The sequence below is a fragment of the Columba livia genome, chromosome 4, assembly GCF_036013475.1.
Source record: "Columba livia isolate bColLiv1 breed racing homer chromosome 4, bColLiv1.pat.W.v2, whole genome shotgun sequence".
Classification (NCBI taxonomy): domain Eukaryota; kingdom Metazoa; phylum Chordata; class Aves; order Columbiformes; family Columbidae; genus Columba; species Columba livia.
Genome location: NC_088605.1, coordinates 18241003 through 18256830, shown reverse-complemented (window position 1 = coordinate 18256830; position 15828 = coordinate 18241003). Strand labels below are relative to the sequence as shown.

Sequence of the window (15828 nt, the reverse complement as noted above, 5' to 3'; positions counted from 1 at the left end):
GAGAATAACATACAACTATTTTATTGCTCAGGACAGTAAAAGAGCCCGACTTAAAGCTATTGTACTGGACAGATTTCTTAACTTTTTTTTTTCTTTTTTGTTTTTAATTTCTCTACACCATCTGCTGTGCTCTTCTTCAAGTATTATTTTCCTTTCAACAGGTCTGTTCTCTAACTTAAAAACCTCTTCCTCCTACTCTGTCTCTTTCCTAGATCCTCACAAGATTACTAATTTTCTGTTGACATAATTTGTTGTGTGGTTATTTGTATATATTAGAGTTAGCTAAAAACTTCTTTACTTTTCTCATAAACAACAGAAGGGGAAAAATGAAGTAAGCTGCACAGTTCAGAGTAGCAATCAAACAAATCTGGTTCATTGTGAATTCTCTCATATGCTCACATGGCCCACTTCCAGTGACATTTTCCTTAAAGAAAGCAAGTAATCTGGTGTAAATATGTTTTCTGTCATAGGGAACCAGCTTAATTTTACATATGCTCTGAAGGAGTGCATATGAAAGTGTATTAAGTGGTATTAGATGAACAAAGTGGTATTGAAAAACTCGTACATTTTCAAGCTTTGTGCAGAAAGAACTCTCCAATTTTCAGTGTTTATGCTCCTGGAGATGTTTATAACAGTTTTAGATAATGTTTGCATGAAACATTTGCACAGAAACTCTTCATAACATAAGCAGTTTTTCTGTTTGAAAGTCTGCATGTGTGTCATGGGAAGACATAGTCTGAATAATAAAGGTTTATTTGGAAAATTTCATTAAGATGGTAAGAACAAAAGCATGGCCATTCCTCTGGATTATATTTTTATACTTTGACACTACTCTATTTCTTCTCTGCTGTGATATTAGCTTTTTCCTTTCTTCTTTCATCCTTTTCCATTTGCCAGTCCCACAAGTGCCCAGCTGCAGTTATTGTTTTTTACAAGATCGTTTATTCTTTGTACTTCATTTTCAATCCATGTTCAAGTGCTATTGGCCTCCAGACTTCCCAACTGACTGATCTCTAGTTTATTGGCAGAGAAGTGTGGCTACCAGCACCTAATCTGTGTCTACCATTGGGAGGCTGATTCAAAACAGTATGTACAAGGGAACTGAAAGTGAAAGAAAGCAATCTTACTCTTGACTGACTGTTTCAAGGTAGTTCCTAAAATGCTGCCACCTACTTTTCAGCTCAGTACTTTTGTGTCTTGTGCTTGTTGCAGATCTGGTGCGGTTTATAGGACTTTAGTTGTGCATGAAGCTGGTAGGTATATTTTGCAAAGAATAACAGAAAGGGATAGTAGAGTAAAAATCATGAAAAATACACATGTACAGACAAATGAGATTGGCAAGAATGTTTTCCTGGCTCAGTAAAAAATGCTGATGATCTGTCAAGTAAACTACTGACAACTCACACAGTTCCTCAGCAGGTGTTTCCAAATAACTGAGGCTAAGACTTATAAATATTTATGATGTTGTACATAATTTTATTTAATTCCCAGAGTCACTACACAGAAGGAGCACATACTCTTGGCTCTCTTCCACAAGTCCTGAACTGTGAATATGAAATCTCCACTTCACTTTGTCTCCCTTGTCTTTCCATCTGTGCTGAACCATTAACAGTTTAGTGGGGCTGCCAGCCGTTAAGGCCTTGGGAGAAATTCCATCATAGGGCTGAAATTGAGCATAAATTGTCATGTCAGGAAAATACTTTTTGCCTTTTTTTTTTTTTTTTCAAATTTCAGAATCTTTGTTTCTTCCTACCAAAATTTTGGATTTAGAAAAATGACCTGTGCAGCTTGGCTTTCAGGTCTTATATTAACACTCTTCCAAAAAAATCGTATTCAGAACTAACACAACATAGGCGTTTCTCCCATTTTCATGGGAAGACTTAAAGTCCCATAGGTGAACAAAATCCGAATTCCAGCAGAACTGGGAGTTTAGCTGTACTGCCAAGGCATTGGATGGGGCCAGTGGATTGTAAATACTGCTGAGTAAAAAGTGGAGTGAGACCTAAACAGTGGGAGCTCATCTGCTGTCATTGCCAAATAAATGGAGACCTTGAGAAAAAAAGAAAAAAAAAAAAAAAAAAACAACAAAACAAACAACGCAAACAAACACACACACAAAAAGAAACATTGAGGGAAAAAAGACTAGTTTTAAAGGTGACATTTTTCTTTCAGTGACAGTGAAGGAAGAATTTGTTGTGAGAATTGCTTCTGGTTTTGAATTTATATTAAATAGGATAATTGCCTGCCCCAAAATCTAGTTTAAGTACTCAGATGACTGTGCCTTCATTGTTGACATTTATCACTAAAAGGCAGCAGTGAGGTGGAAGGCAAGGCAGGAGAGTGCTTCTTTGAACACCAGGCATTTGATGCAGGCAGGAAAGGTTGGCAAGCCTTTGGGGGCCAGGGCAGCCACAACACAGTCCATCTTGTGCACTTAGTGGGGATGCAAGACAGACTATCTGATTTATCTGCTACACCAGCAAAAAGTAGCCTACCGGCCCTTGCTTTCATGCTGACTACAAAGAACCTGCAAATAGAACAATCACACTTAGGTATTTTGCCTCTGAAAAATCCTGTAAAAATTCCTTGGCTTTGATAGTCTTTCATGGGGTAGTCTCACCTGTCTCTGTAACAACAGGGTAATAGGTAATATCTACTGTCTTTCTAAAGCAGGGATCGTATGTCTGAAATGAATATGTAAAGAGTTAAGTCTAGGTGTAGATGTGTATGATTAAGAATAGATGGTCATTTATAAATCACTTATAACTTACAATTTATAAATAATATTTTTATAACCTATTGCATCCTTTTTCATTATCTTGAAGTCTTTTATGATCATATTAATTTGTTATTTAATAAGGAAAAATTTTACTTCTTCATTGTGTATTTTTTTGTAACCAGCAGTGTCAGATCTACATCAGGCCCTCAACATTGTGGTATTGGAGAGACTAGGTTACATGCATAACAGCTATCCAGATACTTTTGGACAAATACGATTTTTAAAAGTAGCAATTCAGAAAACAATTGTGCTGACCATGTGTATGCATGGTGCTCTCCATATTAAACTTTTATTAATAAAATTGTAGAGTTGCAGTTCTCTTGTTTAAATATCTGTAAATCAGAGGTTTAAGGTGGTCCATTTTTCAGTTACAACTGCAGATATAGATCATGCTAAATAGCAGTCACTCCTAAACGATGTCTAGTATGCCAAATATTTATGTAGAATTTATGTAGAACATATATCGGTACAGTGGTAGCTAGATATGAGAATATGTAAGACATGCTCCAGTTCCAGAGCATCTTGTACAGTGTGAGCACCTCTTGGGACAATTGCTCACAACCCCAGGTGTCATACAGAGATGAGTTCTAGGACACTCCCGCAGTGAATTTTGGGGAACAGTGTGTCTCTCAGTTTAATTTTCATTGCAGAGGAACAAATTATCAAACCCAAGAGCAAGCAGCAACAGGTAACTAACCTGAATTTGAAGAACCTTCATATCATGGCCCAGGAGAGTTTGTAACTGACTTGATTAGGGATAACAGCTATTATATGTCTAGTCATCCAATTATTTAACAAAAAAACCCACATAAATTAAGAAGCATTTGGAAAATTCAGCTTCTTCTGTATATCTCTTGAAAGGGTAAGTGTTAGTGTTATTTTATTCTAGAAGTTTAAGGAAGCAGCATCAGTCCATCATTACCAGTGTGTCCGTGCTTAATGGCTCTTCATCTTTTTCTGAACAACCATTTTGAAAACTGATAATACGACAAGAATCTCTTCCCATAAAATAAATAAATAAATTTTATTCAAGCTTAGATTAATTAGCTTCTTAATGGCCACAGCTTTTTCTCACCATTTCGAACTGTGCAAATAGCTACAGAATTAACAGAAATTATTACAACATTTTATCTTAATTAACATTTTTAGTGTTTCAATATGTATTAAACACTGACTCATCACAGGCCCGGTGTGCAACATTTTCTATGTATTAACTACTCCTTTACTCATTAAAAATCAGATTGAAAACTGTAGTATTGATCAGGAAGTCATGACAGTGGACTGTAACAGCTGCAGAGTAAACTGACTGCAGCCACTGGGAGTGAAAAGCTTCCATGTTATTTCCTCCTACTGTGAGAAAATGAACTAATTCCTTCACTTCTGCCCTGATCTTAGTGTCATCGTTTTAAATTAGCTGCCGTGTGAATACAAAACTTATATTGTCCTCCTAAGTTACTCCTCTGATACTACTTTCTTGCATGTATTTCATTTTAGTTTTGATCTTGATCATACCACTGCAAAGCCTATATGCTTTGCATAGAATTCCATGAGCTTTTGTATGAGCATAAATGTAATAAAATTGTTTGCTTTCTCCATACTTAAAGCTTCAAACTCTTTAGGTTTTTAAAAGCACTGTATACATCTACAGTAATTACCTAGGTTGCCGACCTATATAATTATGTTGGCAATACATGGACAGTAAACTTTTGCAAATCCTGGCAGCCCTTGCGAGAGCAGCTGACGTGAAGTGGGCCTTACCACGGCGGGGGCAGGAGATTTAAAAGCCCTTGTAACTCGACACTAGGAAGGCCAATGGCATCTTGGGGTGTATTAGGAGGGGGGTGGTTAGTAGGTCAACAGAAGTTCTCCTTTCCCTCTACTCTGCCTTGGTGAGACCACATCTGGAATATTGTGTCCAGTTCTGGGCCCCTCAGTTCCAGAAGGACAGGGAGCTGCTGGAGAGGGTCCAGTGCAGGGCAACAAAGATGATGGAGTGGGGCACCTCCCTTATGAGGAAAGGCTGAGGGAGCTGGGTCTCTTTAGCTTGGAGGAGACTGAGGGGTGACCTCATTAATGTTTATAAGTATGTAAAGGGTGAGTGTCACGAGGATGGAGCCAGGCTCTTCTCGGTGACAAACAATGGTAAGACAAGGGGTAATGGGTTCAAACTGGAACACAAAAGATTCCACTTAAATTTGAGAAGAAACTTCTCAGTAAGGGTAACAGGGCACTGGAACAGGCTGCCCAGGGGGGCTGTGGAGTTTCCTACTCTGGAGACATTCAAAACCCGCCTGGACACCTTCCTCTGTAACCTTATCTGAGTGTTCCTGTTCTGGCAGGGGGATTGGACTAGATGATCTTTTGAGGTCCCGTCCAGTCCCTGACATTCTGTGATTCTGTGAAATCTTAAATTAACAAGCTAGAAGTAGATATTTCTAGATCATGTCTATGAAGAAGAATTCCCAATTTTAAAAATATATATTTTTTATTTAGATATCTACAATGCAGGTACAGTGTCATACTGCAGACTCTGTTAGCTGATACCACAAGGTATCTGTTTAAAGGCTCAGTTTTTGTACTCAAACTAAAAATATGGAGTTTGAGATACCCATCAGATCACAGATTGTCTTTAATGCATTTAGCTGCACACTGTTTCTGAGTTGAGCTCGTGGTTAAGTACTACAGATAGTAAGTGTATTCATTCTTATTATTTGTACTAAAAGGTTTTGACATTTCCAGAGATGGTCATTTGGGGCCATCTGACCTTGTGCTGAAACTGGGTTGTTTTGTCTGTTCACCAGAACTGCTGTTCTCACATAGGCAGAATTTGCATGGTAATTGGTTGATTTTTTTAAGGCTGTGGTTTAGTCTTTCCTGGTTTTACCTATTTCTTTAATTATTTTTCCTTTCATGTTTTTCTCATACACAAACTGAGAATTTTTTTTTTCTATAATTTACAAGTTTTAGTGTCCTTAAAGTCTTCTCACTTTCTCCTTCTCTTCCGAAATACAAGTACATACTTTCTCAAGATGGCTTACAAGCTCCATTCAGTGTTACAGGTGGGAGGTTCTAACTCTGGTTTGGTGATAGACAGGAAACTATTCAATGTCACGTCACGAAAACTGGTATTCAGCACAAGTGCGGTAGCGGGGATAACCCAGAATTATCCTGGTGACTGTGCCACTAGCACAGGAACTGTCAGTCATGTTTTTTATTTATTGCTCCATCTGTTTTGCATTCTTGCTATTGTAGTAAGAGCCATCACAGAGCAGCATTTATGTTTGAATGTCTGCAGTCAAGATGAAAAGTGCAGGTGTTGCACAAAGCAAACCGAGCTCTACCTTTCATAGGAAAATCATCCACACAACTCTTTTACAGATGTCTGTCGTTTACAGGAAATATCTATTCAGGAAATGCTCATATCATCCATTTTGTATAAAATGGTTAGTTAGACCTCATAGGCAGTTACACTGACAGTTTCCTTCACAGTAAATATGGGTAATGCTGTTCACCTGCTTTATAGCACATCAGCTATTCAGCCATGTCAGAATCTAAAGATGAAAATATGAAGAATACTTGGTTTTATATGTATGTAGAATGTCAAATATTAAAGTACAGATAGACTGGCTACACATCCGTGTTGGTATTTTAATATTCAGAAAAGGCAAAAGTACCAGCTTGGGTATTTCTGAATGAATTATATGGGAAAACTCAGCCATGGAACTAGGAGACTGCCAGAAAGGACAACAGAAGATATCTTTGAGATTTTATTTGGTTTTGTTTTCCATATTAAACTTTAAATTCAAGTAGACTTACACATCTTCAAAATATTTTAGCGTTAATTTTATTTTTACAAACACTCTTGTGTTATTTCAAATACATAATTTGATACTTCTTTGTTAGATGTGTTGAAGTATGTTACAAGAACTTAAGTGGGTTGTAAGAACTTTTTAAGAGGTGCAGACATGCAAAAACATCTCCTTTATTGATAAGATACAAAGACAAAACAATTTTGTTGTCCTCTTCAAAAATTCTGGTTGCCCTTTGCAATTCAGGATGGCTGCCATCTGTTTGGCTTTTTCCCATCGGGATTCTGCTATAATTATGAACTCTGCAGCATGTACAAACATTATTCTCAAGCCTTTGTTAACAGTCCTGTCATGTATATTTTAGGTTTCCTCTACGCTCAGAACAGTACCAAACGCAGCATTAAAGAGCGACTTATGAAGCTCTTGCCCTGCTCGGCTGCCAAAACGACATCTCCTGTTACTCAAAGCAAGTTTTATTTTTAATTTGAATTTTTTTTTTTTTTTTTTTTTTTAGGTTTGCATGCATCAAAAGTTATATTTTCATTAACTGCTCATTTGAGAGACAAAATATCTGCTGAAGTAACCATGTCCTCTTTTGAGGTTTAAAAGGAATTGATGAACAGATTTGTGGGCTGGTAACAGATTTGTCTGCAGAGCAGGATGGCAAGATACCAACGCCAGGGTCTGCCGCATAGGAGCTGCTGGGCTGGCACTTACGCTCCACAAGCTAGCTGAGAAGTGATTCACTCATTAAATTAAATACCTGCTCCCAGTGTATTTGAAAGTGGTATCTTTTTGTGTACATGCGTGCATGTGTCTGTGTATGCTTGTTGTCCAATAGGCAGGATCGTATCAGCAGTACTTGTCTGGGAGGAAAGGCTTGGCTCTGCAGGTTTTGTCTATGCAGCATCACGCTATTTAGGGAATGAGACCTAAGAGATGTGTCTGAAAGAAAAATAAAAAGGAGATTGAAAACAAAATATATGAATGTAGAGATAAATGAGAAGCACACTGACACTACCTTTAATGTGTTGGTATGCTGTGAGGAAATAAAATCTCTCCAGGGTAGCTAATAGGGGGAGGGAAGGAAGGAGGGATGGAGATCGGTACATAGATGCATACATACATATATATATATACACCTAGATAGAGATAAATTATGGTAATAACACTAATGTCTTCCTATATAAATTGGCTGCTATAACTGATTTTGAAATATCCCTGTGGACCCAATTCAGTCTAGATTAATTTGGCTTAATTCTAGTCACTAATCTAAACACCTAAAATTACAAGCTTAGTGGTCCCTGTGCTTCCTGTATACTCTTCTCATAAAGCATATCAATCAATCTACAGTAAAAAATACCTCCAAGAGTAGTTCCTTCTGTCCAGTGATTGTGGGGAACCTGAGGCAACTTGACTACAAACACAGGTCCCTATTAAGTGCCTAAACTTCAGTGGTATGGATCTAGGCTTTCTTTTTGCCACTTCATCGTTTTTCATATTTTCCTCTATAGAGAAGTCTGTGGTACTTGGTTTCCTTTCTAACTATTTGACATCTCAAAGATTAAAAGTACTAAAAATGTGGATGTGCAGTTTCTTTTCATGGTGGCTTCAGCTGATGTGTTTTACTTGAAAACAGGGTAGCTTAAAAAGGTCAGTTACTGTCATTGACACCTGCTAGTAATTCTTTGTGTAGAAGTTGCTTTCAGCTACATAGTCTGAGCAATATAGCCTTAGACTATAAAAGGTATCATGGAATCACAGAAAGGCTTGGGTTGGAACAGACCTTTAAAGATCATTTAGTCCAATCCTCCTGCCATGGGCAGGGACATATTTCATTAGATCATGTTGCTTTGTCCAGCCTGACCTTGCATATTTCCAGGAATGTGGCATAGAACAGAAAAAGAAAATAGAGTAGAAGGAATAAAATGTTTGGTCTGTTTGTTTGAAGCTGCTTGGAGAGATGCATTCAGCATTTTTATCTGTGCTCTCATCAATAATAAAATGCTATATTAAGTGAGAATATTATACTAAATGATAATATTACATTAAATAAGAATATCATTGTAGACATACATTTTTATTATCTCATTTTGACATAATGTGCTATTTGATTTCTACTAGCATGAAAGAAGCGACATTGTATTGTACTTGGGAACAAAGCCAGCAATACCTGCAGTAGCAACCATATAATGTGAATTCCTTAAAAATTTTTAGGGTAATATTCTTAAAAGGAGTAATTTGTTGAAGTATACAGACCCTGAATTTGCACTTCTACACTTCTATCAATATGTGCAGAAAAATGTTACTTGAAAAAAGTCTTATTTCAGTATTGCCATTCAACAAGGTATCTCAAATAATGCTTTTTCTTATTTGTGTGCTTTAGCTTAGTAAGCCTAAACTTAAATCCATCCTTCCTTAGCTAAATTTTTAAATGAATGTGCTAGAGATAGGACTAGATTCAAGAACAGTTCTGGAAAATAAAAGCTTGTGTGCATGCAGTTATTGAATAGAGAAGGGAGCTATAATTTGGGGTTTGTGCAGGCAAATGCTTGTGCAGAATTTTTACAGGCATGAACTGAGCCCTAACTTTGGAGATGCTTCTCCAGTTGCCATTACTGGAAGAGTATGTCTCCTTTTTTGCATTTCTTTTACTATTTTGTTATTTAATGAACAATGAAATGTTCAAAGCATAGCTCCTGTGGAAAATACATCAAAAACTGTTTTTAATATTTAGCTGGAAAACTACTCCTTAATGAATCAGTAAGAATATTTTGTTTGATGTATATATGAGTGAATATGCACTTGTTTCTATTTTTCAGTTGACAAATGTTAGCATTTCATAAAAAGAAATAAACTCTTAATTTTCTTAGGCTGAAGAAATTAGAGAACTGAAATAGCTAATTTTTCATTAATGCTTAGAAATTAATATATTTTCACACAGTTTTGAAAGTATAGATCTTCTTTCCAGCCTCAATAATGGCAACCATAACTGTGAAGAAAAAATTAAAAACCTTCAAGTGACTCATGAATGCCGTAGTATAGTTGACACTGTGGAAGTTTAAGTTGATCTGATTTTTGGATTATTTATATCTATAGGAGACTACATAAACAGCGTGTGAGAAGGCTGTTTTACTGAAACTTTTCATTAACAGAAAGACGTCACCCCACTGCAGTCTTCTACATTCTTATTGAATCATTGAAACGCAATAAAAATGTTTATTACTAAGGATATACCAAACGTTGTGCTCAGCATTGCATTGTCTGGGCTCTATCTCTAGCCTCACATTTATTATGTGTATTCATTTAGCTTCTAGAAGAGCTTGTAGATGTCTCTCTAGGTAGCCAGATGTCTCACAAATGGGTGCTTGGAGACCTCTTTCCCAGTTTAGTCCCTTTCTGTCTAAACAATAGTCTGCTTAAATCTCATAACTCCTGCTGTATGAAACACAAATAACTTTTCAACAATATCTGTTCTCAGGTTGACTCTTTTGTCAATTTGGTATCAACACCTCGCGTTGACTTGCAGTTGACAAAAAAATCATTGAGCTGCATATGCACAGTATGACATTGTTATAGGGACTTAAGTGACTATCAAAAAGAGTGAGATCACTTTCCCAAGATGAGTGCCAACAGCAACACCTCATTGACAGAAGAAAAGACAAGGCCCTGCAACTTTGTGAAGATTTATCCAAATAGTTTATATATTTTTATTATATCCATTTAAAGGCTGTTCATTTATTTGTTTAGCTGAACTGTATCTTCTGATGCCAGATTTCTCCCAAGCAGCTGAAAGTTATTATTACTGCATTGTAGCAGAACAAAAATATGTGATGATGTAAGCATAATATGGTTTTAATGGAGTATTCTAATATTTTATGCTTATGAAAACTGAACTGAATAAAACTTTATTTTAAGAATGCAGATTCCCATACTCTGATGAAATAAAATGTATGTCTTCAGAATTGTAGAAGTGACAGTTATCTGTGTTTGTTTTCTCTCAGGTTACTTCCTGTAGTTGGTAAAAAACAGAATAAGGCAGTGATTTGGTTAAATTAGTCTGGAGTGCTACATAAGCTATGTTTAATACTGGGAGTACTTAAAAACAGATGCACACATACATATTTTTGATCAGGTATATGGCTGGCACGCCATATAAAAATACATACTGTAAGGGTTTTTTTAGCTATTTTATTTAACTTTCACATTTAAAACTCTGCCTGGAAAAAAAAATGTATTGCTCTCTTGCATTCTTTTGGGGCTGGACCCAGCTGTAAGGCTTGAATGTGTATATCCAGATATTCACCTAATGGTGAGGTCACTAAAATACTCATGTTCCCCATTTTGGGTCCTCACCATGAATAATCATGTTGCCCCGAAGGGTTTGTTGCACAATACTCAAAGTAAGGTGTACTGTTGAATATGCAACAGCCATCTCACACACTTTCCAACAGACAATTAACAGTAAAAGGAAAACACTGAGAATCCCAGTCTGATACAGTAAATTCACATCAATTAATGTACCAAGGGAAAATTTCCAGTATTTGGGAGTCACTAAAGTTGTATAAATTATTTTCTTTGCTCAGGGAGTCATAGAAACAGAAAAGTTATTCTGAATGTGTCATGCATGCCCTTGCAGAATGTTCGCTTTCCAGTTTATTGCTATTTCTACTGAAGTGATAGTATTGAGACTACTGGATCATCACTGCTGTTCCACGTTCTGTGCAGCCACTGGAGCAAATACCCTTTCCCTAAGGTTAAAAATGAATATGTTGTTTGTCTTTAAAGCTGCAAAAGATATTCTTTAAAAGAAAGTCATTTAACGTTCTTTTTTTTTCTGTAAGGGTTAGGTACTTCTAAATCCTGTATTTCTTGTTGAGCTTTACTCTCTGTCTGTTGTGTTCTGCAGACACTGTAGAAGATGAAATGGAAATGGCCACAGTACGACATAGACCTGAAGCTCTTGAACTGCTGGAAGCACAGAGTAAATTCACAAAGAAGGAACTTCAGATCTTATACAGAGGGTTCAAGAATGTAAGCACTTTTAAAATTTACTATCCATTTACAGGGTAGGCCACCACAATCTCAGGAGTATAAGGATGACTGGCAATGAAGCTCATGGGATTCAGTAGCTAATGCTGTGTGCCTGGTTGTGTGAGGATACAATCACTGTATAAAAATTGGGCTGTTTAACAGCCAAAAGATGCAGACAAAAAGCATCCAGAAGATAATGATTGTAACTTAGTTTAGTAGGACTTTGTTCAAGAGCAGACTGAAAATTGTGTTGGAGTTGTTTGTTGGAAGATTAAATAATGGGAGAGAATTTAAGTCCCAAAGAATTTGGTCAGTGACAAGAAAGATTTTGATTTTTGTATTCACAATAGTTGTCACTAGAAGTAATTGACATAAATTGCACTAGAGGACTTTTTTGTTATGTGGACAGTATTAGATGACTTCTTTGGTCCTTCCTAGTCTCTCCAGTATATTAATTTGTCAGATCCCTTTACTGGGAGTCATTATTCATGTTTTTTTTTGCTAATATAGATGTCCTTTAGCCATTTAGTTAGAGGGGATCCCACTGAGGACCCCAGTGCATGAGTACGGCAGAGAAATAAGATACAAAAAGATTTCACTAAGTATTATTAAATTCTGGCTCTATACCAAAAGTAAGAGCTGTCCCTGATCTTATTAATACCATACAAAGGAAAAAAAAAATAAAAAAAAATTAAAAGCTGCTTTCTTAAAAAAAATAGCCTTTTTTGGTTTTTTGGTCTCTGTTGTATTCTATTATCTTTTATGTCATTAATACTTCTATAGGATACTATCTACCATTAACATTGGATAGAAAATACTTGATATTAAAAAAACTTGAATAAATAGCAATTGAAGTAATGAGTGTGTAATGTTACTTCATGTATTTGGTTGTGAGTACCACAACTGTGCAAGTATTAAGTCTCCTGCTGAGCTGGAGGTAAAGATAAATTTAATTACATTTATCACCTTTTGATTTCATTTCTCTTTCAACCTTACGAAAAGGCCGCCTTCTTGCCTTTGACATCTACCATTCATGTGAAATTGTATAACAAAGTATAATGCTAAAAGCACAATGAAGCTCAACTATGGAATCAGAGAGAATATTTTCAATAGCTTGTACAAGAAAAATATAAATCTAACAGAATTCTTAGACACCAAGCTATGCAAATGGATGTTCTAAAACTACATTTTTATCTAAAGCCTATGATGCAAGTAAAATACAGTCACTTAATGTGTCTTGTCCATATATCATCCTCAGTTACAGAAGGTATATAATGTTGGCATGTTACTGATTAACAGTGATTGCTCTTAAAAGCTTTTCATTTCCTCAGGGCACAAGAGAACATTCCCTTGCTAATGACAGTATTCCCTAGGTATTGCAGATCGTGAACTAATGTCTCTAATTATCTAAGGCAAAAAGGTATAAAGTATAGTGGATAAAATAACCCTTCTGTCTGTTTCTCTATGAATTATTATTAGAGTCTCAAATTAAGCACCTTGATAATTCGCTGCATGAAATAAGGTATGGAGAAAGAGAACAGGTTATACAAAAGTATTTTAATTTATTCCTGTTTAACCATTTTTTTTAAAAGAGGAATTCCAGCTCTTCATATGCTTTTGTGTTCTAAAATGTAAGTTCTACTTACATCAAAGGAGTGTCAATGGTAATACATCTTTATTCAGGTGTTTCATTTCCTTATCATTACCTGATAATTGAAGACATGCATGTACTTCAACTATTTTTTGTGTTTAATATAATTGCAAAATTTTCAATTGCATTCTGAAATGCTGTATAGCATGACTACAGCTGATGACTGTTATAAAAGTAAATCAATTTAAAGTAGTAGTCTTTAGACCAAGCATTAGACTTCAGAAATGAAGGATTTCAGTTTAGTTGGCATTTGTTTTATTTCTCATATTTATCAGTTCTTACTGCAAAATGCTCTACAGCTCTATGAGCAGCTTGCCTATGTGGATTAGTTCATTTTCCTGTCACATATCTAGTTTTTTACCAAATACAATTTGAGCAGCTCTGGTGGCTACCGATATAGGATGGCATTAAAGTGCTGCCCATGCCCTGCGCTTAGATGGTCTCCCCCTGACAACGTCTGGTCATCCTCTTCTGTCTGCTGCAGGCCCCTCCCTTCTCACTCCCCTTCTTTCTGATCCTGACAATATCTCCACCCCTGTATGCTTCATGCACCAAAATATACTGAAAGTTGTAACTGCATTTTGTATTTTACATACTTTAACCAAAGTTCCTTTCATAAACTGTAATAATTATTTTTGAACCTACTGGGGTATTTTGACATCTACAGAATCCTGTGGGAAATTAGCTTCATATCTAATTATGCCTTCTGTGAAAAATAATTCATTTCTGTGTCATACCTGCTGCCTTTTGTTTTAATAAGGTATCTATAGTATTTCTGCTATGAGAAGATGAGTAACCATTATCATTACATCTCCAAGACATTCCCTGTTTTACACACCTCTTACACATTTCCCTCTTAGTCCTTTCTTTTCCTGATTGAAATTTTTTTATCTATATAATCTCAGTCCAGCCTGCTGATTTCCCTCAATCCTGTCTAGTTCTAGGATGTCTGTTCTGACATGGGTATGACCAGAAGTTCTCACAGGTTGAGTTCAGTTATTCATTGTTTGTGACTTCAAATTACTTACATATAGTTCTGACTGACTTTAGATGAGAAAGCAGCGAGTACTCCTCTATTTCTGTAGTGTTGGTGATTACAAAATTTGTTTTACTATGTGTTTTTTACTTATAGAAAAATAAAATGGTAAGCCTTTATTTTCATCAATTTTACTTTCCAGCATAGGCAAATTGAAGGCTAAATCCAGCAAAAAGTAATTCAAGCAGAAGAAGTTAGGGTCTCAGATAGCAACTCTGTGTACACGTGCACACCTGAAAGCTTCAGAAGGTCTCAGATCACACTGTAGTATAGCTGACGCTTTAGGAAGCAAGAAGTAGAGGATAACTGCAAGAAAGGCCTAAAGGTTGTTGAAATGCCTACCTTGGCAATGGCTGTTTTGGTAATAGCCAAGGTCGATGTTTAAAATACAAGAGAAGATACACTAAAGGAGGTGGGATAAGCAGCTTCAGATGACCTAACAACTATTGCAAGAAAAGGCACCAAAGGAGAGTTTATGCTTATATTTGGTCATTTAGCCATTTTAAATCTTCTATACTGTCCTTCAAAAATGAGTTTAGCACAAGTCCTAAGCCCTCCCCAGGCTCAAAAGGTTGTCGCCAGCAATCTGGTTTCACAGTGCTTCTGCACTCTTGTTGATGAATTGTTGCTCAGCTGCCATCACAGTGGGACCTTTCCATTTTGTATTTGGCTTCCTGTCATCCCATTTCTTGTAAATTGAAATTGTGATTGCTGCAGTCATTAACCTTTCAAACCAATGGCTCTGTGGCAGGCCTAGTACAAGTGGTACTTCACAATAAATTGCACAGACTATCAAGCACGCACTCAACATGTGGTCTGTCTTTCTCTTTTGTCCATTGATAGATCTCTGAGAGTTTTTTAAAATGTCCCTGAGCTATAGCACATTTTCCATTTAAAAAATACTTAGATAATGCTTTTACTGCACAAAAGATGCTCCTGTACTAAACTTAAATGTTAATGATCTTTTAATTTTGGTTGATTATTCTCATCAAGAATTCTATCAAACTCTGTTGTGAAACTGCTAGACTTTCCTGGAAAAGTGAAAGGGTTTTTGATGAACATTGATCTTACCCAGCTGTGTATCAGAGAAAGTGTAAATTGAAGTCATGCATGCATAAAAATGTCCCTGGATACATATTGTAGCTTTAAATTTGCAGCTCTATACTCGTGACATTTATTGGGAAAACAGCATTTCTACGATACCTTTCTTCCCTATTGCTGTTAGCAAATGAGGCAAACAATGACAGTAAGATAATAACTCTGATAATGTTGCAGCTCAAGATAGGTTCTCCTATCATGCAACCCATCCATGTGAGAAAACGTTCTTTTTCATCACTCAAAATAGGCTAATTTATTTAAAGAATTTTCCATTTCAGTTATGGTTTGGTGGAAGCATTGTATTACTGTATGTTGCATTTGTGAGTATCACAGGAAGTTAATGAAAGCTTGTTTAATAGGTTATTTGATGATTGTCTACAGCATCTGAGTTTTGCATGATGAAATACAATTATTTTCATTG

General features: G+C 36.2%; 1 protein-coding gene across 8 annotated transcripts in view; it reads left to right on the top strand.

The window, feature by feature from the left end:
• KCNIP4 (potassium voltage-gated channel interacting protein 4) overlaps positions 1–15828 on the top strand; it is a 418880-nt gene that overhangs the window by 368091 nt on the left and 34961 nt on the right. For 6 of the 8 annotated variants that reach the window (XM_065060645.1, XM_065060642.1, XM_065060641.1 and 3 more), the window contains one exon: positions 11498–11622. In XM_065060645.1, the coding sequence (XP_064916717.1) occupies positions 11498–11622 (125 nt within the window). Of the gene's footprint in view, positions 1–6952; positions 7055–11497; positions 11623–15828 lie in introns of all 8 variants that reach the window. The other 2 variants (XM_065060640.1, XM_065060646.1) reach the window with 1 other exon arrangement.